This window comes from Notolepis coatsorum (assembly GCF_963971535.1).
Source record: "Notolepis coatsorum genome assembly, chromosome: 15".
Lineage (NCBI taxonomy): Eukaryota > Metazoa > Chordata > Actinopteri > Aulopiformes > Paralepididae > Notolepis > Notolepis coatsorum.
In genome coordinates, this window is record NC_140179.1 from 13,972,604 (window position 1) to 13,998,421 (window position 25,818).

Genomic DNA, 25,818 nt, shown 5'->3' on the forward strand with positions numbered 1-25,818 from the left:
GGTGTAGGGCCGCCTCAGCGCTCATCAGATAGCTAGATTGATGTATTGATTTATTGATGTATTGATTGATTGATGGATGGTGTACCTGGGTGTAGGGCCGCCTCAGCGCTCATCAGAGAGTTGGGTTGGACTATGTTGACCGAGCAGGCAGGACTCCTCTTCACCTGGTCCACCAGGGCAGTCAGGTTACTGATCTGGTTCTGAAGAGAACAATCAGTACATCCAGATGTTTCTTATTACTTATGACCTGTTACACTAACTACTACTACTACTACTACTACCACCACTAAACCACTAACTACTACCACCACTAAATACTACTACCACCACTAAACCACTAACTAACTACTACTACTACTACCAGCACTAAATACTACTACCACCACTAAACCACTAACTAACTACTACTACTACTACTACTACTACTACTACTACTACTACTACTACTACTACTACTACTACTACTACTACTACTACTACTACTACCAGCACTAAATACTACTACCACCACTAAACCACTAACTAACTACTACTACTACTACTACTACTACTACTACTACTACTACTACTACTACTACTACTACTACTACTACTACTACTACTACCACCACTAAACCACTAACTAACTACTACTACTACTACTACCAGCACTAAATACTACTACCACCACTAAACCACTAACTAATTACTACTACTACTACCACCACTAAACCACTAACCAACTACTACTACTACTACTACCACCACTAAACCACTAACTACTACCACCACTAAATACTACTACCACCACTAAACCACTAACTAACTACTACTACTACTACTACTACCACCACTAAACCACAAACTAACTACTACTACTACTACTACTACTACTACTACTACTACTACTACTACCACCACTAAACCACTAACTACTACGACCACTAAATACTACTACCACCACTAAACCACTAACTAACTACTACTACTACTACTACTACTACTACCAGCACTAAATACTACTACCACCACTAAACCACTAACTAACTACTACTACTACTACTACTACTACTACTACTACTACTACTACTACTACTACTACTACTACTACTACTACTACTACTACTACTACTACCATGAAATACCACTACCACCACTAAACCACTAACTAACTACTACTACTACTACTACTACTACTACTACTACTACTACTACTACTACTACTACTACTACTACTACTACTACTACTACTACTACCACTAAATACCACTACCACCACTAAACCACTAACTAACTACTACTACTACTACCACCACTAAATACCACTACCACCACTAAACCACTAACTAACTACTACTACCAGCACTAAACCACTAACTACTACTACCACTACCACTAAACCACTAACTACTACCAGCACTAAACCACTAACTACTACTACCACCACCACTAAACCACTAACTACTACTACCAGCATTAAACCACTAACTACTACTACTACCACCACCACCACTAAACCACTAATTACTACTACCAGCACTAAACCACTAACTACTACTACTACCAGCACTAAACCACTAACTACTACGACTACCAGCACTAAACCACTAACTACTACTACTACCACCACCACTAAACCACTAACTACTACTACCACCACTAAACCACTAACTACTACTACTACCACCACCAGCACTAAACCACTAACTACTACTACCACTAAATACTACTACCACCACTAAACCACTAACTACTACTACCACCACTAAACCACTAACTACTACTACTACCACCACCACTAAACCACTAACTACTACTACTGTTACGAAGGATCAGATTAAACCGAATATATATATGTATTTATGGATATATATTGAATAGTATTTGTATATCGTTTGATATCCCTTGTATATTCCTTGTACATATACACGGAATATCCCTTTAGCCTACTATAGCCCATAATGGTTCATTCTCTTATTGGACAAGGACCTGGCGCCAGGGGACAAGCCCCTTGGAGCCAAGTGCAATGGTACCGATGAGACATGTCTCTACTAGCCCCGGCTCTGCGCAGGAATACGGCTACCGAAAGGAGAGTGGCACTATTTGTTCACCGTGCATATAAATATGGCGCAAGTAAATGTAGAAGACCCTTAGTCCTTTACCCTTCTACCCAACTAAGTAACAGAACGTGAAGCCTCACCCACGATACCGCGTGCGGTGTAGTATGGCCTGTTTGGCCTTAGAATAGCATCGAGACCTCGTGCGAATTAATAGCTGAATTGTCAGAGTTTGGCACTGTACCGTCGAGTGCGACGTATTTCTATTAAGTAATAATAGTCTATCGTGTATGGTGCATCGTGCGGTTAGAGTTCTAAAGTGACCAGCATCTCCAACGCTTCCTCGTGTTATCTAGAGTCTTATCCAGGCTGGGGCCGACCACACATGGCGCTTTCATCCGAGGAGATCTAGACGAGGACCGAGGGACATGTACACTGGATTACCTACCCGACGACTGCTGAGCCCTATGCGGCTGGAATATATTTGCTTTGGTACTGTGATTTGTGGAGCGGATAATCGCCGACGCCTGTGAGTGTTGGATTTACCCCCGAGAGGAGTCAAGTTGAGTCGGCGCTCAGAGACTGAGGTCGCCTAGCTTCTTATTCACTGTGGAGCTACAGCCTACGAGAGAACCAAGGTGTATTCATCTGCGGATCAAGAGTCTACTGCACTGTCTTCTGTACTTGAAGTCTCCCTAGACATCGTTGACCAGACGGTCTACTACCGACGGCTCTCCTACCCCCCCTACCGGCCTACAACCGGGAGGACCCCTTCCAGAATATCCTGCTATATCATTAAGAGTACCATAGATCTAATTCCCTAAGAGCCAGGTTGTATACTTGCTTCCTGCGTAACCAGAGATTGGACATTCAGTGTTGATTTGCCTACGAGTACTCATTTGCCTTACAAGTGCATTCAAATCATAAATGTAATAGTAACTATTATATGTACCTTTTGCTATATATTAAATATTTGATTATTACCTTTGTGTGGACCCGATTTCATTGTGGGAAAGTGTTCATCATATTTAGATATCGTGTACTGTATGGCCAGAAGTTAAAGTACATAAAGCGGTAGTGGTTTAATGATACCATACTTATCAATACAGTCAGGGAATTGTACCCCTCAGTTACAATTGGTCCTTCGAGCCGGATGGTAATTAGTGTAATATTAATATAGTGGTATTAATATTGAAATGGCCTATGATGAACACTCCACGAAACGGTCCTCCTAAAGTAGAACGCCCGCAGCGTAGACGACAGCCACCTCAGTACTTAGAGGATTACGCTGCCAGTATACTACCTAGCCTTCTACAAACGGTAAACGCGGTAAAAGTAGAAAGTAAAATTATGTCCGACCCTATCAACCAGGATACCCCGACCACAGAGGCCCTAGTGGGTTCTAATGTAACTGACCAAGCTCACGGTGGGGACCAGGAGGGAACTGACACGACTTTACCCCCCGCCAAGACCGAAGAAGTAGTCCCCCAAGAGCTCCGGGAGGAAGACAACCCTCCAGAGATGGAACTCTGTACGGAACAAGATGAGGAGAGCGCCGAGGAGATAGAGCTCCAGGACTCCCCGCAGGGGAACGCATCCCCAACGGGCACTGCCAGGAGCGGATCACCTCAACCAGCGGCTTCCCCCAGCGAGGCGGAGAGGATGCTGGCACAGGCGTTCTTCGCCAGCCTAGCAGCCTCTACGGAGCGCGATCGACTCCAAGCACAGACGCTTAGCGAGCGCGAACATTCTACCATTGAAAGAGAACGCCTCCAAGCGCAGCAACGGAGCGAAGAAGAGCGCATACGTCTGGAGCTGAGACGCCTTCAGACGGAAGAGAATATTGTAAGAGACCACGCCGAAGCCCAGCGCGCCGCCGCCGAAGCCCAGCGCGCCGCTGCCGGTGCCCAAAGAGAAGCAGAGCGCGACATCGCTCTCATCCAGCGCGAAGCCGAGCGCGACAGACTACAAGCCGAGCGCGACAGACTACAAGCCGAGCGCGACAGACTACAAGCGCAGCTAATGGAGCAGCTGATCACCAGGGCAACACCCCCTCCATCCACAAGGGGTTCCAGGGCCTCGTCAAGACACGGGTCAAGGGCACCCTCCCCTAACCGATTAAGCGACCCTGAGCCCGACCACCAGAGAGAGCCTACACCCCCCTCCGAACTCCTTCCCCGACCGGTCCAAGTGAGACCCAGCTACAAGGAAGGAACGGCGGACACCGCGGAGAGGCTAAATAGACGACTACAGGATCTAGAAGACCTGGCAGAGGAAGAAGAGGGAGAAGAGGAGAGTCAAGCCCGACAGCAGCACATTACTCCACAGGACCAGGAGGTCCAGTACAGCCCAGGCTATACCCCCGCGGCTCTGCGCTACAGACCCCCGACTCTATTCACGGGTGAGCATGACGCACGACCAGTCCCGAGGAATAGTACCTGGACCAGCGGGCCATGGTACCCTGCCGGTACCAGCCCACCGAGAGGCGTAAGAGGAGACTCGCCCAGGAGGCCTCTCTTCCAACGCTCACCGATGTGCCAGCCATCCACGGCGTCATACATTGGCACACCGACATTTCCAGACTTCACCCATGAGAACCGAGCACAGTACACGGAGCTACGGATGTGCTTAGAGACAATGATGGTGGATGTAGCTGATGAACGCCACAAGTATGCTATCCTATTGAAGCACCTGAAAGTGCCCAGAGCGCACAACATAGCGCTGGCCTATGCCACCTCTACTACCCCATACACAGCGGCTCTAGCAGCACTAGACCAAAGATATGGACGTATATGGGATTACGTAATACAAGAGATAAGGCATATTGACCGCCTACCCCCAGCAACAGACAATCGCTCACTAGACGACCTGTCTATCAAAGTACAATCCCTGGTAGGGATGCTGGGGGCGCAACGAGAAAAGGGTATGCACGAACTATACGCAAACTCGAACGTCGAGAGGATTTTAGAGAAGCTGCCGCCCGCCCGACAGGAGCGCTTCAGGCGGCAAAGAGACCACCGTGATCCTAACGGTCCCGAGCCATCCCTCCTAGACCTAGCCGACTTCCTGGCGAGAGAAGTCAGCAGCCTACGGCTGGATACGTTCGTGCGGAGCACACCAAGCTCCAGAGAGGGACCTAGGAGAGCAAACGATGGCCGAAGATCGGTGACTGTCATGCACCAATCAGAATCAGTACCGAGCAGCAAGAACCACAGTACCCCCTCGATGAAAGAGAAGTGGAAGATGGTGTGCCCGTACTGCGAAAAGGAACACTGGTTATCACAATGTGACTTGTTCAAGAAGATGACCGCTGAAGAAGTGAGTCAATGGATAAAGTCCAACAGGCGCTGTTACCGATGTGCGCGCAGTCACATGGCAGCCGAGTGCCGCCTCAAGAAGAGGTGTAGTTGGTGTGACGGAGCCCACCTAGATGTCCTACACGACAGTAACAGAAGAAAGCCTGCACCATCCATCAGCACAAAGGCAAGTGTTATGTACATTGACCCCGCTAGCAGCAGCGGCGCCCAGGTGCTCTTAAAGGTGGTCCGCGTAACACTGAGTTACCAAGATAAGGTCATGGACACTTACGCCGTCCTTGATGACGGGTCAGAGAAGACCCTTCTCCTCGCGTCCGCTGCGGCCCAGCTGGGGCTGCGGGGGAGCGAGAACCAGATGACGATTCTGACAATAAGAAGAGATCTAAAGACGATAAAGGGCGAGAATGTCTCCTTCACTATCGCAGCAAGCGGGCAGCCCGAGAGACGGTATAGGATTACTAATGCTTTCACCAGCCAAGAAATAGGACTATCGCAGTACACCTACCCCATCGCCAAGCTGATGGATAAATATGTGCACCTGCGTCAACTCCCTATCCCGCTCATAGACGGTGCCACCCCGACCCTGCTGATTGAGGTCATGCAGACCTCATAGTCCCGATAGACCGGGTCCATACAGGACCCAGAGGTTGTCCTGCAGCAGTCGAGACCCGCCTAGGATGGACATTACAAGGCCCCCTCGCCAAGTCTCTTAACCGAACAGCAGCCACTGGCTGCCTCCACTCCGGAGCGACAGAAGAAGACACCACACTCCTGCAGCATGTCGAGAGGCTATGGACACTAGAGACAATGCCCTTTAAGAACGAAAAGAAAGACATTCGTTCTAAGGAAGATATTTACGCTATAGCCCTCCTCGAGCAAGGGACAAAGAGAGTCACAGTCAACGGAGTGATGAGATACGCAACTCCACTCCTGAGGCGAGAGGGAATGCCCACCTTTCACGCCACAAAAGAGGCGACGGAGCGGTATCTATTGAACACAGAGCGGCGCCTAGCCAAAGACCCCGCTCAAGAGGCTGTGTACCGCGCTGAGATTAACAAGCTAATCACAGCGGGACACATAAAGAAAATTGACTGGCGACGTCGTGCGCTGCTCCGCGCCTCCCTGATCAAAGGCGGCTTTGATCTCAGGCAGTGGGCCAGCAGCGACCCGCAAGTATTGCGCAGCCTCTCCCCCGAGGACAAGGCAGCGAGCAGCGACACCTGGATGGCGACCATCCCAGGAGAAGCCCAAGAAATGACACTAGGACTAGTTTGGCGCTTCAAAACAGACTCGCTCCATTATAGACACAAACCCCTGACCAAGGAGCAGGGAAGGTCGACGGCAATACCGACCACCAGACGGAGTGTATACAGAACACTCGCCAGACAATATGACCCGTTGGGATGTATTCTACCTTACACCACCAGGGCAAAGATGATTGTAAGAGCGCTATGGGACAAGGACCAGGGCTGGGACGATCCCATACCCGAACACCTTGCATCCACATGGAGAGAGTGGGAGACGGAACTCCGCTCACTCCCAGGTGTTAATATACGCCGCAGCTACTTCCCACCCACAGTGAGGCCAGAGACATGCAAGATCGACCTGCACGTATTCAGCGACGCCTCCGAAGTAGCCTACGGTTCGGTGGCCTACTTGCGTGCCCGAGAGGAGGGAGGAGAAATACATACTGCTTTCATCCTGGCTCGCTCAAGAATAGCCCCACGAAAGCAACAATCTATCCCGCGTCTAGAGCTCTGCGCAGCCCTAGCAGGAGCGCAGCTCGCCACGTTAATCCAACATGAACTCACCATCCCGGTGCAAAGAACAATCTTGTGGTCAGACTCCACGACCGTACTCACATGGATCCGGTCTGATTCGTGCAGATACAAGGTCTTCGTGGGAGTCAGAGTCACCGAGATTCAAGAGTTAACAGAAGTAGCGAGCTGGAGGTATGTGGACACCAAACACAACCCAGCTGACGTCATCACCCGGGGAATGTCCCTGGATGACCTCACCCGTCACAACCTCTACAGTGACGGACCAGAGTTTCTCAAGCTCCCCGAAGAAGAGTGGCCTACACCCACCCCACGGGAGGCGAGTAAAGAGGAGGCCGAAAACAAGAAACCTATGTTCTGTGGATTGAACACACTCATCTCCACAGACCCCGACATAGACGATTGCCTCACCCTACAGAGTGCGCAGCTAAAGACATTTCTGTGGCACCACCCAGAGGTTCAGCCCACGACTGACATTTCAGCCGCTGATTACGAAGAAGCAGAACTTCTTCTACTACAACGAGCCCAGAGAGACTCGTTCCCCGATGAGCTAGCCTGTCTACAGGGAGCAAAGCCCGTCCCATCAGACAGCAGACTGCTCCACCTAGCCCCCGAGAGCGACGCCCATAATCTCATCAGAGTGGGTGGTCGTCTGCGGAGAGCCCCAGACTTACCGGATGACGTCAAGTACCCGATAGTCTTGAACAGCCGACACAAGGTCACAGAGCTGATCATAAAGAAATACGACGAGGATGTGCACCACGCAGGGGCAGAGAGAGTCTTCGCGGAGATCAGACGTCGTTATTGGATACTGCAAGGGAGAGAAGCAGTGCGGCGCTTCCAGCGAACCTGTCTAGACTGTCGTAAGTGGCGAGCCCAGCCCAGTATACCCCGGATGGCTGACCTACCTCCCTGTCGCCTCCGACTCGGCGACAAGCCCTTTCACTCCACCGGTATGGACTGTTTCGGCCCGCTGTATATAAAGAAAGGAAGAGGAACCGAGAAGCGGTGGGGTATTGTATTCAAATGCATGACCACCAGAGCGATACATATCGAACTCCTTCCAACCATGAGCACAGACTCATTCCTTATGGCCTTCCGAAGATTCACATCACGGAAAGGAAAACCGTCTACATTATTGTCTGATCACGGGACAAACTTCAAAGGCGGAGAAAGAGAGCTGAGAGAGAGCTTCCAAGCTATGGGCCCAGAACTTAAGACCCACCTCGCTCCATCCCAGATTGACTTCCAGTTGAATCCCCCGAACGCACCTCACTTCGGTGGAACTTGGGAACGAGAAGTACGTTCTATAAAGACAGCCCTGTACGCCGTGCTTGGGGCCCAGACCGTGGCGGAAGAAGTCCTAATGAGTCCTCACGGAGATCGAGGGAGTATTGAACTCAAAGCCCCTCGGTTACGTCTCAAGTGATGTAGCAGATGTCGACCCAGTCACCCCCAACACACTCTTGATGGGGCGGCTGGACCCCGCGCTACCCCAGACAATGTACAGGCCTGAAGAAGCGAACGGCCGAAGAATGTGGAGGTACAGTCAAGTACTGGCTGACAAGTTTTGGAACAGCTTCCTACTCCACTACCTACCGTCTCTACAGACCCGCCAGAAATGGGTAAAAGAGAGAGACAATTTGACAGAAGGAACAGTCGTCATGATTATCGACCAGTCACTACCCCGAGCTATGTGGCCGGCTGGCCGCGTAAGCAAAGTGATCACCGGTGCCGATGGAAAGGTCCGAGCAGCTGAAGTGCTCGTCCAAGGGCGGACCTACACCCGACCCGTGGCGAGGCTAATAGAACTGCCAAGGCTCCCTGATACTATCGATGACGACCATGACCCCATGACTTTGTGAACTGACTGACCCTCACAGCGGACATTGAGTAGTGGACAGTGCGGTTAATCTGTCTCTGCTTAGCTAATTAGGTGGGACTAATTAGGGGGCGGCTGTTACGAAGGATCAGATTAAACCGAATATATATATTTATTTATGGATATATATTGAATAGTATTTGTATATCGTTTGATATCCCTTGTATATTCCTTGTACATATACACAGAATATCCCTTTAGCCTACTATAGCCCATAATGGTTCATTCTCTTATTGGACAAGGACCTGGCGCCAGGGGACAAGCCCCTTGGAGCCAAGTTCAATGGTACCGACGAGACATGTCTCTACTAGCCCCGGCTCTGCGCAGGAATACGGCTACCGAAAGGAGAGTGGCACTATTTGTTCACCGTGCATATAAATATGGCGCAAGTAAATGTAGAAGACCCTTAGTCCTTTACCCTTCTACCCAACTAAGTAACAGAACGTGAAGCCTCACCCACGATACCGCGTGCGGTGTAGTATGGCCTGTTTGGCCTTAGAATAGCATCGAGACCTCGTGCGAATTAATAGCTGAATTGTCAGAGTTTGGCACTGTACCGTCGAGTGCGACGTATTTCTATTAAGTAATAATAGTCTATCGTGTATGGTGCATCGTGCGGTTAGAGTTCTAAAGTGACCAGCATCTCCAACGCTTCCTCGTGTTATCTAGAGTCTTATCCAGGCTGGGGCCGACCACACATGGCGCTTTCATCCGAGGAGATCTAGACGAGGACCGAGGGACATGTACACTGGATTACCTACCCGACGACTGCTGAGCCCTATGCGGCTGGAATATATTTGCTTTGGTACTGTGATTTGTGGAGCGGATAATCGCCGACGCCTGTGAGTGTTGGATTTACCCCCGAGGAGTCAAGTTGAGTCGGCGCTCAGAGACTGAGGTCGCCTAGCTTCTTCTTCACTGTGGAGCTACAGCCTACGAGAGAACCAAGGTGTATTCATCTGCGGATCAAGAGTCTACTGCACTGTCTTCTGTACTTGAAGTCTCCCTAGACATCGTTGACCAGACGGTCTACTACCGACGGCTCTCCTACCCCCCCTACCGGCCTACAACCGGGAGGACCCCTTCCAGAATATCCTGCTATATCATTAAGAGTACCATAGATCTAATTCCCTAAGAGCCAGGTTGTATACTTGCTTCCTGCGTAACCAGAGATTGGACATTCAGTGTTGATTTGCCTACGAGTACTCATTTGCCTTACAAGTGCATTCAAATCATAAATGTAATAGTAACTATTATATGTACCTTTTGCTATATATTAAATATTTGATTATTACCTTTGTGTGGACCCGATTTCATTGTGGGAAAATGTTCATCATATTTAGATATCGTGTACTGTATGGCCAGAAGTTAAAGTACATAAAGCGGTAGTGGTTTAATGATACCATACTTATCAATACAGTCAGGGAATTGTACCCCTCAGTTACAACTACTACCAGCACTAAACCACTAACTACTACTACTACCAGCACTAAACCACTAACTACTACTACCACCACTAAACCACTAACTACTACCACCACCACTAACCCACTAACTACTACTACCACCAGCACTAAACCATTAACTACTACTACCAGCACTAAACCACTAACTACTACCACCACTACTAAACCGCTAACTACTACCACCACTACTAAACCGCTAACTACTACCACCACCACTAAACCACTAACTACTACTACTACCACCACCACTAAACCACTAACTACTACTACCAGCACTAAACCACTAACTACTACTACTACCAGCACTAAACCACTAACTACTACCACCACCACTAAACCACTAACTACCACCACCACTAAACCACTAACTACTACCACCACCACTAAACCACTAACTACTACTACTACCACCACCACTAAAACACTAACTACTACCACCACCACTAAACCACTAACTACTACCACCACCACTAAACCACTAACTACTACCACCACCACTAAACCACTAACTACTACGACCACTAAATACTACTACCACCACTAAACCACTAACTAACTACTACTACTACTACTACTACTACCAGCACTAAATACTACTACCACCACTAAACCACTAACTAACTACTACTACTACTACTACTACTACTACTACTACTACTACTACTACTACTACTACTACTACTACTACTACTACTACTACCACTAAATACCACTACCACCACTAAACCACTAACTAACTACTACTACTACTACCACCACTAAATACCACTACCACCACTAAACCACTAACTAACTACTACTACTACCAGCACTAAACCACTAACTACTACTACCACTACCACTAAACCACTAACTACTACCAGCACTAAACCACTAACTAATACTGTGAAATAGTTAAATGACTGTAGTAGTTGAACTACAGTGAGAGTGGACCATGTATACCTGTAGTTCTAGGATGAGTGCCCCCTGCAGGTGGAGCAGAGTGGTGGCATCAGCATAGTGCGCCTCCAACTCATGGAAACGCTGCTCCATGGAGACATTCAACCTGTTCTTCTGTTCACTCTGATGCAGCACACACACACACACACACACACGCACGCACGCACACACACACACACACACACACACACACACACACACACACACACACACACGCACGCACACACACACAGACACACAGACACGTACGTGCACACACATGCGCACACACAGAGACAGACACACACACAGACACACACACACGCACACACAGACTCAGACACACACACACACGCACACACACACACACACATTTGAATTATTTCAATGTACATATCATCGAACAGGCAGACATAAACAATACAAATGCACTCAGATATTCAGAGACATTTCAGTCACATAATGTGCTTACAGCCGTGATTGACAATCAGGTTCAATACACGCGGCGCGATCAGGCAGACGGCACAATAACGCAAGAGGTCTGCCTGTCTGGCAAAACACCCTGCGTAATAATAACAGCTTGGCTCTAGTGACACACACACACACACACACACACACACACACACACACACACACACACACACACACACACACACACACACACACACACACACACACACACACACACACACACAGTTTAGTCAATAGATTCCAGTCAGAAAGACACAGAGATTCAAACAGACACAATACAATAACAAGCCGTGTCTCCACACTCAGGATCTACTCGACACACTATTCCTTATAGCCATAACTCCCATCACCACCCACCCTGAGGCCCTCTCCACCACGGCCCAGGGTCCCCTCTGGTCCCATGGACAACATACAATTAGCCCTGGTTGACACCGCCGGCCGGCCCAGGAGAGAGCCACTGTGTGCAGGCTTACAGCCAGCGAACAACGAGGTGGCAGGTGGAGCTGGTGGTGGAAAAGATTAATCCTGTTAATGGCCACCGGGTCAAGGACAGGAAGGGGGAGAGCAGCCTGCCGGGGACTGGACTCTATACTTCAGTAATAACATGGTGACTCTATACTTCAGTAATAACATGGTGACTCTATACTTCAGTAATAACATGGACTCTATACTTCAGTAATAACATGGTGACTCTATACTTCAGTAATAACATGGTGACTCTATACTTCAGTAATAACATGGACTCTATACTTCAGTAATAACATGGACTCTATACTTCAGTAATAACATGGTGACTCTATACTTCAGTAATAACATGGACTCTATACTTCAGTAATAACATGAACTCTATACTTCAGTAATAACATGGACTCTATACTTCAGTAATAACATGGACTCTATACTTCAGTAATAACATGGACGCTATATGGCTGAAATATCATGATATTTTCATTTGTTTTTACAGTATAATGGTCTTTGATGGTATTTCGTTTTTTCCAATACAAAGCCAATGTGATATATACATTTTTATATGATACTGTATTTTAAATAATCTTTTCTCATGAAACCACTACTACTTAATACTGCTACAATGTGCAATTTCTATATACTGTATATAAACAAGTATATTATTGATCATGATCAGGTACAAAGTGCAAGAGATTCCTTCAGATCTATAATCATATTTTTAAATGGTCCACGGGACTCATTTTTAGCGTGAGTTGAAGATCACTCCTCTGGAGGCGGCTCGGTGGCGCAGTGGGCACGGCGCTCGCCACCAACGCAATAGATGCTGGGTTCGAGCCCAGCTCTCGGCGTTGCTACCAGCTTGGCTGGTCGTTCATACTAATACAATTGGCAGTATTAGGGGGTGGGAAGCTGATGGGTGGGGATCGGACGTTGTGGACAGCGACTCCTACAGGTCGGTTGGTGCGCCTGCACAGCAGAATCAGGAAGCGACGAGGGCGGCGTGTCCCTCTCCCACGCAGACCCTCGCCGCTGAGAGATCGCGCTGTGCAGGTGAAAAGATGCGACGGCTGCCTCCTCGAGTACCGGAGGGGACACGTGATGCAAGGCTTCGTCCTCACTGCAGCCGACCAGTGGGAGGCATAGTCTAGCAACGTTCGAGACAGGGGAGGGGAGAATTGGACAATACGAAATTGGGGACGGGGGAGAAAAAAATTTAAAAATGGGGAGAAAAAGTAGATAAAAAAAAAAGAAGATCCCTCCTGTGGGAAAGCTGGGGCATAAAAACAGAAGGCTGACTTTCCAAGTTCAGTCTGTCCTCTGTCCCCACCTTAAGAATCAGCAGTCGTTTGAACGTGTCAGATATGGTCCATAGTCCCAATCTAGCAACATTGTTATTTACCCCTCCAGTCACCCTATGCCACAATTCTCGGCAAATAGCCTTTTATTCACGTGTGTGTGTGTGTGGATAGCTATATTGTTGGCTATATTTTATGTATATGCCAGGAAAGTAGCTCAGTCTCACATCTTTGACTCACATTCCAATAATCCAAGTTTTTTTTTCTTCCAAAAATCACTATTAAGCGCACTGCATAAATGTATTACGACTTTCACCCTATGACGGAAATTGTCAGGTTTTTTTTAGGGGTTAGGGTTAGGGTAACCCTAACCCTCTAACCCTAAACCTAAAAAAGAAATGGTTAAAATCCTGAAAATGAATAAATATTCTATATGTATGGTGAGGACTGAAGTTAATAATGATATTCATGAAAATAAATTGGAACAATACATGAAAAGGATATGTTTTTACTGAGAATTTCCTGGCAATGGCCTTAAAGATAATGTTTATTTGGCCTCTCTGCCAGAGAAGACCAACCCACTTTATCACACAGGATGCTGTGGTGGTGAATACCATATATATCACCACCAGTAACACATCTGAGAGCCCAATGATTTGATGTTTTGTTTTGTTTAAAGGAACACGCCAACTTTTTGGGAAATTAGCTTATTTGCCATCTAAATCAAATCAAATCAAATCAAATTTATTTATAGGGCCCAACAACACACGTTAATGTCCCCATGGGCCGTACAGATCTTCTTTAAACAAGTCAAGAAGAAAACATAACAATAAGTCAAGAACAGAACAAGAACACCATAAGGTGCAAACATTTTTAGATGGATGCAAATAAATGAAAGAATGCAAGCACTCCCAGACATACCCCACGCGAAGGTAAGGAAAAACTCACTAAAACCTAACAATAGGGAAAAAAGCTCCACAGGCAGTGTGGAGGAGAGAAACCTTAGAAGGGCCATTCAAGGGGGGATCTCCCTTCTTAGATGTTGGTGATAGTAGTGTTGCAGACGGACAGTTGGTAAGCATGCACTTATGTGTGTAGTGGAACACAGATGAGTGCATGCAATAGCAACTGTACATTTTGAAAAATTAAAGATAGAGCTAATAGCGATAGCAACTGAACATTTTGAAAGATTAAAGATAGAGCTGATAGCAATCTATTTGAGGCACAGGGGCGGCGCAAAGAGGGTCACGTCCTCCCCGTCTTAGTCAAGGGACATTTAACACTCCGGTCGTTGCTCAGGGACAGCCGGAGACAGGGAGATAGGGGCGGCGCAGAGAGGGTCACGATCTACCCTGGAGTTAGACAAGCAGATACATACCCTTTTGTTCTCTGTGCATGCATTAGGCTTAGGGAACAGCTGCACCGTTAGCCTAGCTTAGCGTCATTCACTGGAAGTAGGCGTGCCAGTGTAGCCTAATTCCCAACAGTCACGAAATACTCTCCAAATACAACTCCAAAATGTTCCTGTAAACATGTTGTGACCTGTGTATTTTGAGATAAGGTAAAAACGTCCTGTTTTTCAAAAAACAACAGGGCTTTTGAGGTGATGAAATCACTGCACCCAGGCAGCAGTGGTTCAGAAAAAAAAATTAAGAGTATATATCTGCTTAGAAAACGAAAATGTCAATATTTTTTTAAAATTTCTCCACGTGGTAAATACACAGGTCACAACATGTTTACAGGAACGTCTTGGAGTTGTATTTAGAGTGTATTTCGTGACTGTTGGGAACTAGGCTACACTGGCACACCTACTTCCAATAAACTAAACTATTCAAGGTAAGTGGATACAATAAGTGGGGGGGGGTTACTAACTACTAGGACTGACCTCGACTAGTCGAATAGCACCTGCATAGCATGCATAGCACCTGAGGAAGCAGAAGCGAAACGCGTTGTGCAATAAAAAAGCAAAAACCAGTCCTAGGAGTGTGCGGTCCCTTCTTTCTTTTTGAAGGTTTTCTCCTTTTATTTATATATATATATTTATTTATATATATTCTTTCATTCGGGGGGGGGGGGGGTAGTTGACTACCAGTCGACTATCAAAAAATGTTGGCCAATCAAAGTCGACTATACAAATCCTTAGTCGGGGGGACAGGCCTACTAACTACAATGGCGTTTGTTACTTTTCCGGGATTTAATTATCTTGTTTGGCAAAATAGAACCAATCCAATTACCCACAAAAGTGTAATCCCTGCCCTTTGAATTACCTGGACTCCAGCCAAACTAATTGACTCATGGACTCTAGTCATGAGGCGTGATAGGGCCTTTCCTACTACTGTACATCATGGTAATTTCCTTAGACTCAATATGGCTGCCATAGAATGTTTATAATGTTGTCATGGAGAAGGCGGCTGGGTGGCGCAGTGGACATTGCAGGGGCGACAGTGGCTCAGGAGGTAGAGCAGTCATCTGGCAATCCGGAGGTTCCCGGTTCGATTCCCACTCCTCCCGGGCAGCGTGTCGATGTGTCCTTGAGCAAGACACTTAACCCCTAATTGCTCCCGATGAGCAGGTTGGCACCTTGCATGGTTGCCTCCGCCGTCGGTGTGTGAATGTGTGAGTGAGTGGGTAAAATGTGAGTAACAAATTGTAAAGCGCTTTGGATAAAAGCGCTATATAAAAAAGCAGCCATTTACCATTTACATTGCGCTCGTCACCAACACAAGAGACACCGGTATCGAATCCAGCTGTCAGCGTTGCCCCGGCTTGGCCGGCCGTCATACTGACTCAATTGGCAGGGTCAGCGGGAGGGGAGTCGATGGGTGGTACTCTGGTCGTTGTAAACAGTGACTCCTACAGGTCGGTCAGGGCGCCTGCACAGCAAAGACAGGAAAATGGCGGGGGCAGTGTGAGCCTCCTACACGTTACTCCTCGCCAATGAGAGTCCGCGCTGGCAGGTGAAAAGATGTGACTGGCTGCCTCCACATGTATCGGAGGGGACATGTGATGGGCTTCTATCCTCCCTACGACCGGCCAGTGGGGGGCACATGCAAGCAATGATCAGGACAGGGGAGGGAGAATTGGCACAAGAGGTAAATTGGGATGGGAGAAAAATCACAGAAAAAGGAGGAGAAAAAGTAGATAAAAAAATGTGTTGTCATGGAGATGAGCATTGTTTCCTGTGTTGACACAGCGTGTGAGACTCCCCACTTCTACTGGAATGTTCATTCTGTCACAATCCACACTCCTGCCTAGTCCTCTTTCAGGTCCTTCACTCCTGCTGCCTAGTCCTCTTTCACGTCCTTCACTCCTGCCTAGTCCTCTTTCACGTCCTTCACTCCTGCCTAGTCCTCTTTCACGTCATTCACTCCTGCCTAGTACTCTTTCACGTCCTTCACTCCTGCCTAGTCCTCTTTCACGTCCTTCACTCCTGCCTAGTCCTCTTTCACGTCCTTCACTCCTGCCTAGGCCTCAGAGTCCTCAGTCCACCTCTCCCCGCTCCTTTCCCTCCCTTTCTCTGATTGCAGACACTTCCTGTTTCCATATTTGGGCATCTTCCTGTTCCCTCCTGAGTACAGCTCATTCAACTCATTATGTTTACACTAATACGTCTTTGATTTAGAGCAGAGTAAAGTATCTCCGTCTACACAAGACCTTTCACGTACACTGTGCATGCGCATGCCTGTGTAAACTGTCAATAGGAAAGACTAATTGAAGGTGTAACAACACGCAGTGAAGCCTGTTCTGAATGCAGTCTGTTTGAGTTTAGCGCACGAGGCAACATGGTGGAAAACGGTGAAATGACAAACGAGTCGGACCTTTGCAAGCCAAAGTCAGAAGAATTAAAAGATGAAAGATTAAACTGGACTTTGAAGAAGATTTTATTCATTGCACACATTGTAACGACACACATGTGATGGGGGCGACACACATAGGAAACACACACATGCATTTTGTTTTTGGGTCGCCAATGAAATTTGATGTTTGCAGAGCTGTGTGTGTGTTCTGTATTATAGCTGTGGAGACAATGGGGTGGCTCATTTGACAGACACTACTTGTAGTCCAACATGGAAAAAATAGTTTGTTTCTACACACTGTAGTTTGTAGTTTATTACACGCAAATAATCGCGCATTTCCAAGATAATCCAGTCTTTTTCCATAGAACGCAAGATAAAACGCGTTATATGCAATAAGCCCAAACCGTTGTGGTTGATCCCCTGAAACCCCAAATACTCTCAAATCAAAGGTATATACCATGTACACATGTACCTTCACAAAATAATCAAGGGGGGGGTCGTTTTAACTAAAAACTGTAATCGTGTTTGTCGAGCATGTTTTACGTCCGGTAAAACACAAAACTGCGATCGTTAGAAAAACATGTTTCAGGTTCGGTAAAATAGACATAGAATATACCTTACCTTAGCCAGAAGGTATTCCAAAAAGAATAATTCCAAGTGATCGCATCGCCATCGCGATTACCAGTGTATATGTCTATACACGTTTTGATGGGAAATACGCTTCGGCAACGGAATTTCGAGTCATTCATTGTGAATTTCTGTTCAAGCAGGAGGAGGAGCCATTACCAAAAAGAAAAAAAAGGAAAACGTGTATCAACACCAAGCCATTCCAGTTCAAAGGTAGGCGATACTGCCACCTGGTCATATTGCAATTCCAACATGGGCAAATGGGCCAGGGACAGCTAGAATGATCCTGATGATGATTTAGAATGGGGATCAGAGGAAAAAGATCAAAGGATCTAAAAACATATCATTACATGTTTGGCGCTCAAGCGTTGGTGAGGAAACACGTAATATTACGTGTTTGGCGCTGAATGAGTCAATAGCGTAATAAACCAAACCGTTTGTAAATCCGTCAAGATTTCAGCGGGTTAAGAGTATTTCTGTTTGTGCAGATCACTCAGTTACAGTAACTGTAGCAAGATGGCCGCCGGTGAACTACGCCGGAGACACCGCCTTGCGCCATCTAGTCTTTATATATATATATCTATGGGAGAAACTCTCACCTGCATCTCCAGAACCTTGATGCGATGCCTGTGGTTCCGGAGCTCCTCCTGCTGCTCAGAGATGGTCTCCTTCAGCGTGAAGATCTGCTGCTTCCTCTCCTCGTTCTCATGCAGCCAGTAGGACACCTCGTCGTTGCAGCGGAACATGTCCGGACAGCGCTGCCCGTCCACCTGGGGCAGGGTGGCCACCAGCCGACACATCCCGTTCTCCATCACCTGGTAGGAAACATGGAGGTTAGAGCGGAACATGTCCGGACAGCGCTGCTCGTCCACCTGGGGCAGGGTGGCCACCAGCCGACACATCCCGTTCTCCATCACCTGGTAGGAAACATGGAGGTTAGAGCGGAACATGTCCGGACAGCGCTGCCCGTCCACCTGGGGCAGGGTGGCCACCAGCCGACACATCCCGTTCTCCATCACCTGGTAGGAAACATGGAGGTTATAGAGCGGAACATGTCCGGACAGCGCTGCTCGTCCACCTGGGGCAGGGTGGCCACCAGCCGACACATCCCGTTCTCCATCACCTGGTAGGAAACATGGAGGTTAGAGCGGAACATGTCCGGACAGCGCTGCTCGTCCACCTGGTGCAGGGTGGCCACCAGCCGACACATCCCGTTCTCCATCACCTGGTAGGAAACATGGAGGTTAGAGCGGAACATGTCCGGACAGCGCTGCTCGTCCACCTGGGGCAGGGTGGCCACCAGCCGACACATCCCGTTCTCCATCACCTGGTAGGAAACATGGAGGTTAGAGCGGAACATGTCCGGACAGCGCTGCTCGTCCACCTGGGGCAGGGTGGCCACCAGCCGACACATCCCGTTCTCCATCACCTGGTAGGAAACATGGAGGTTAGAGCGGAACATGTCCGGACAGCGCTGCTCGTCCACCTGGGGCAGGGTGGCCACCAGCCGACACATCCCGTTCTCCATCACCTGGTAGGAAACATGGAGGTTAGAGCGGAACATGTCCGGACAGCGCTGCCCGTCCACCTGGGGCAGGGTGGCCACCAGCCGACACATCCCGTTCTCCATCACCTGGTAGGAAACATGGAGGTTATAGAGCGGAACATGTCCGGACAGCGCTGCTCGTCCACCTGGGGCAGGGTGGCCACCAGCCGACACATCCCGTTCTCCATCACCTGGTAGGAAACATGGAGGTTAGAGCGGAACATGTCCGGACAGCGCTGCTCGTCCACCTGGTGCAGGGTGGCCACCAGCCGACACATCCCGTTCTCCATCACCTGGTAGGAAACATGGAGGTTAGAGCGGAACATGTCCGGACAGCGCTGCTCGTCCACCTGGGGCAGGGTGGCCACCAGCCGACACATCCCGTTCTCCATCACCTGGTAGGAAACATGGAGGTTAGAGCGGAACATGTCCGGACAGCGCTGCTCGTCCACCTGGGGCAGGGTGGCCACCAGCCGACACATCCCGTTCTCCATCACCTGGTAGGAAACATGGAGGTTAGAGCGGAACATGTCCGGACAGCGCTGCTCGTCCACCTGGGGCAGGGTGGCCACCAGCCGACACATCCCGTTCTCCATCACCTGGTAGGAAACATGGAGATTACAGTTTCAAGTTTCAAGTTCAAGTTTGTTTATTATTTGTCACAACAAAATACAGAATACTTTATAATGAAATGCTTGTTTCTGTATGAGCCCCTGAGAGTGTGCTACATACAGTAAAAAGAAAGTAAGTAAAAAAAAATATTAAGAAGTCAAAAGTAGGTAAAGTCAATATACATATACTGTATACATTACAATATACAATACAGAGTAAAATGAGTAAGAGTGAGGTAGAATGCAGAGGTACAAAAACTTGGGGTAGGGTGCAAATGAGGTATGAATGTGGTGCAAATCTCTTTAATAATAGATAAATATAAAGTGTGTTAAAGTGTCTTAGAAATTGAATAAAGTGAGTGGTAAGGTGAGCGTTTGTTTAAAGTGAGTGTGTACATGTGGATGTGTGTACATGTGGATGTGTGTACATGTGGATGTGTGTACATGTGGATGTGTGTACATGTGGATGTGTGTACATGTGGATGTGTGTACATGTGGATGTGTGTACATGTGGATGTGTGTACATGTGGATGTGTGTACATGTGGATGTGTGTACATGTGGATGTGTGTACATGTGGATGTGTGCGCCTGTGCGGTGTGTGTAGATGATGGGTTGTTACATAGTGTCATTGTCATTGAGCATCCTGATGGCCTGGGGATAGAAGGCCATCAGATCGTTTCTACCTGGGTTCATGGCTAGAAGCACTATTGCATATCTAATAGTTCTCATACATGTAGGTTCATAATTGAAAATTATTATCTCAAACTCTGCCCTCTTTTCTTTCTTGTGATTGGAGGATCAAGACAATTTGGCTGGGCTTGAGATAGGTCAATTGTGAAGAGCTAACTGATTCAAGTTTTGTTTTATTTGTCACATAAGGTACAGTACATGTACATTACAGTGAAATGCTTGGTTCTTGATTGTGCTTAATACAGTAAAAAAAGTTAAAAGAATAAAGAACACTACACAAACACTATACAAAATACAAAATATACGTGACATAACATACAGATGAGGCCCTCCAGAATCAGGTCCCCACTGCCACTCCTCTACCACTCCCATGTCACTTTAGAACTGGCACTCAGGTGTTAATTTTCGGGGGCTGGTGGCCGTAAACAAAGGGATGGTACTTAACTTAAGTGCTTCCCCAGGGAGGGGGTCGGGGGCTACTGCCCTCAGACCCCCAAGATAATTTTTATATGGGCAGTCTGACTTGGGGTACTGACCATATATTAGTGTTGCAATGCATGATAAATAAACAGTGAACAAATCTAAGAAATCGGATGGGGCTGGGATATTTGGGACGAATAAAAATGTAAGATGCAAAATCCCCCCAGCCTGTGGGAGGAAGTGGAGGTGTGAAATCTGGCCCGGTCCAGAACAATAGGAGTCACAAAATCAGTTTGGAGTGGAGTGGTGGAGGAGTGGTAGAGGAGCAGTAGATGCCTGACTTCTAAGGGCTTCATCTGTATACATAAAGTACAAAATGCAAAAATTAGGTAGTGCAAATCTTTTAGTAATAAATAGTTAAGGTGAATGTTTAAAGTGAGCGTGTGAATGTAGAATGGATGGGTTAGTGTTGCATAGAGTCATTGAGCATCCTGATGGCCTGGGCCCAGGAGTTCAACACTTTTAATCCCTATCTGATCGGATCAGATTTGGATTCATTCATTTCAACTCATTAGGAATTGAAAATGGGGGACCCTGATGTAAACAAGATGAAAGTCTTTCTCTGGTCTGCATCCCCTTAACAATTGTGTGTATTGAGCTGTACTGTACTGTACCCATTCTGCAATCTGTTAATTAAAATGTTCAATCAATCAATCAATCAATCAATCAATCAATCAATAGGGATTACAAGTTTTGAACTCCTGGGCCCTGGGGATAGAAGCTCCTTCTGTGTCAGGTTGACTCATCATTATCATAAGAGAAGGACATCTTCATTACTCTCCAAGAAATATGGTTATAAATAAGGTTTACAAGCAGACCCGACTCAGCCATTCCATTTCCATTTCCATTCCCATTTCGTCATTTAGCTGACGCTTTTATCCAAAGCGACTTACAAGTTCTGTACAACAGGTCAGCAGGAAGGGCACAACTCTTTCTTTTTTGTGATCAAATTATTTTTAAATGTTCAAACATGAAACAACACAGTTCACAACATAATAACAATAATACAATCCATACAACAATAATAATACATAAACAGACACCAAAAACATCGACTCAACACTACAATGACTAGACAATAAATAAAATAGATTGTACAATTAACACCCTAAGCCCCCTCCCTCACCACCCATCACAGCCACGATCCCCAACCCTCGAGAGCCCCAAGTCCGGTACCCCGGCGAGCCAGAGCATCACGCCTCTTTAACACCCCGACTCGCCGAGGGCCCGAACCAAAGGCCCCCCCCACCCCTAGCCCGTGACACTCCGACACAATCAAAAGAACACAAACATAATGGGTTTCCTAAGCCCCCTTCATCTACAGGCCCGGCAGCCGCGAACCCCGACCCCAGGGGATCCGCAGTCCGGCGCCCTCCACGAGCCAAAGCATCACGCCTCTTTAATGCCCCGACCTGCAGAGACCCCCGAACCACGGCCCCCCCAGTCCGAGCCCACAACCACCAGACCCACATCTAAAGGGGGCCCAGAATATATACATAATTAAAAATACAATAAAAAAGAAAAAGAAAAAACAAGTGGACAATAGTCTTTACTCGCTCTTCACCCCCCCTCCCCCCCCCCCCCCCCCCACGCTCACCTCAGGACCCCAACGTGAGTTAAATACATAATATATGGTAGATTATCTAGCAATTTATCGTTATATGCGCTCTTTAAGTTTTGCAACCGCTGCCAACCAGATAGCAATATTCGCTTCGTTAACCCCTAAAACTCAGTGGATATCTCCAGATATATCACATCAAGGTAAGTAAGAATCCATATCTTCGGACATAGCTTGTCTGGGTGTATCCACCGTGAGGCAATCAATTTCTTTGCGGCTGTGAGGCCGGCTAAAATGAGTCTCTTCACGTGTGTAGAGGTCGGTAATTGGGAAACCTCATTCAGTAATAATACAGAAGGTAGGACAGGTATAGTCAGAGAGAAAATATCTGATAGCTGGGTGGTAATCTCTTCCCAGAAAAGCTCAACAGGAGGACATTCCCAGTACATATGCATAAATGTTCCGATGGCCCCGTTTGGACATAAGGTACATCGAGAGTCAGGTCTGAGACCCATTAGATTCAGTCGTCTAGGGCAGCGGTTCTCAACAGGGGTTCCCCGGCACACAGGGGTTCCGCGGAGAGCTGCCAGGGGTTCCGCGAGATGCCTGGCAATGTTCTTTAAAAATATAGAATGACAACAGTCTTATTTTGAAAATCCTATAGCGGGTCTCATTTCTGCCCACGCGCAGCTCCAGCTAAATAACTAGGCTCCGAAAGCTAGCAACATTTAGGTCATTATGATACTCTTATTTTGAAACTCCGTGGTGTCGTGACTCATATCCGCTCTACAGCACACAGCCAATAAGGATGCATCTCAACACAGCAGGCTGAGCAGTGAGCTTAGCATCTCTCAGCTCAGCAGTAGTAGCGTACTCTGGATCTGGAACGCGGACATTGAAACACAGCAAGGATAGTGTTTTTGCGACCCAAAACAAATCCCTGCTGTTTTATTCCGCAACGGGTCAAATGCATATAACATGCTTTGCAATCCTTGCCATTCCTTTGTGGCCACGTTGTGTTTAAGACCGGAATTAATGTCCCTTTAGCATAAGCTAACAACAAGCCCTGTTCAGAGCGACAGAGAACAGCAGGGTGGGGACTTGGAAGGAGGACTGGGAAGGAGGGGGGGGGGGCATTCTCCCTCTATGTGTGTGCGTTTGAAAATATATGATGAAGTCAGACTACTATATTATATTGATAGTAAATGTACTGAGGGTGGACAGACAGATTATGTTGATATTTAAACATAAAAAATACAATACATAATAAATGTATCCATGATCATCATGCAACATAAAACAATTGCAGGAACGGTTTGGGAGAGGAAGGTGTTTTAGGTTGCGTGTTCCAAAAAATTTACTTAAAGTTTAAAGCTCAATATATCAAAACGTGGCACTTTATAGTGAACAGGCACTTTATAGTGAATCCAAATTATTTTTTGGATTACAGAAAATTATCCCTAAAGTGCTATCTGATGCAGCTGCACTGTTTTCCATGAAAATACCATATTTGGATAAGTTTGACCATTTCTAAAAATCTGAAAATCATTAAGTCACTCTGGATAAAAAAATACTTTACAGACAACATTGAGACAAAGCTTCCTGACACATCTCCATCCAAACTCTTGGAAGAACTCATTGAAATCTCATCTGATACCACCTGGAGAGCTAGTTTCAGAGTGTGGTGCTGAGTACCAAGTATCTCATGATGCTGCAGTTAAGGTGTTGATACCATTCAGCCCCACATATCTGTGTGAAGCTGGCTTTTCATCCATGACAGCTCTGAAAACAAAATATAGGGCCAAGTTGAGCCTTGATGATGACATGCATGTTGCCTTGTCAAAGATCTCCCCACGTATTGACCGTATTATTAGCCAGCAGCAGCGGACCTCGCATTGAGCTAGAAATGTCCACTGAGTGAACGAGTGCTTATTTTCTGTATTTATTTATATTTTTTGAGAAATGGTAACTTGGTGATCCTTTTCTGTATTTAAAAAAAATACATGATTTTCTGTTTTTGAGAAATTGTCAAACTTATCCAAATATGCTATTTTTATGGAGAACAGTGCAGCTGCAACAGATAGCACTTTAGTGATCCTTTTCTGTATTAAAAAAAAAATACATGATTTTCAGTTTTTTCTTAAATAAACATTATTTTGAAAGCAAGCACTTTTGTCATCAGATTCAGACAACTTTATTGATCCCGCGTGGGGCAATTCATATTTGCAGATTCACCAACAAGCAACAAAGACAAACAAACAACAAAACATCTCAACGACAGCACGGCAAATAAAGAATCATTGTATCATCATTGTAGCAAAAAAGACAGGACCGAAAAAGTCTTTATCGTATGTAGGGGTGCCCTGGAATATTTTATTGAACACAGGGGTGCCTTGGCAGCAGAAAGGTTGAGAACCCCTGGTCTAGGGGTCAAATAAGTCCTATGAATGAAATTTAGATAAATCTGTTGGTGATCTGGGTTGCGTGAGGACAGCCGGACATTTTCCCAGACTGCATCCCAATCAAAATCTACATCCAACTCCGGGATATCCTTTCTCCAAATCATATCAAGGGGGAGGTCCTTATACGAGGACGTAAGTAAATGGCGATAAAAGTCAGAAACGAAGCCTCTCGATGTCTCTTTGTCATAAAAGAATTTGAGAATGCCATGAGCCCTCAGGGCTGCTCTTATTTGTAAAGAAAAGAAAAGGGAGGTTCTGGGGAGATCATATCCATTGGATAGATCTTGGAAAGATCGGAGACCAGAGTTATCGAAGATGTCCCCCAACGTATGGATACCTTTCTTTTCCCATCTAGGGTACCTAATAGGTTGTTGTCCAATAAGGAGTAAATTGTTATTAAATAGAGGGGAATGTG

At 46.8% G+C, this 25,818-nt stretch overlaps 1 protein-coding gene across 1 annotated transcript in view; it reads right to left on the bottom strand.

Annotated features, from left to right (window-relative positions):
* The window catches only part of LOC311241677 (fibrinogen-like protein 1), a gene marked incomplete at both ends in the record, with an annotated part of 51,597 nt that overhangs the window by 21,369 nt on the left and 4,410 nt on the right, over positions 1-25,818 (bottom strand). Inside the window, 3 exons of the mRNA XM_084330554.1 lie at positions 86-200; positions 11,422-11,541; positions 18,655-18,870. Coding sequence (XP_084186680.1) covers positions 86-200; positions 11,422-11,541; positions 18,655-18,870 — 451 coding nt within the window. The remainder of the gene's footprint in view (positions 1-85; positions 201-11,421; positions 11,542-18,654; positions 18,871-25,818) is intronic.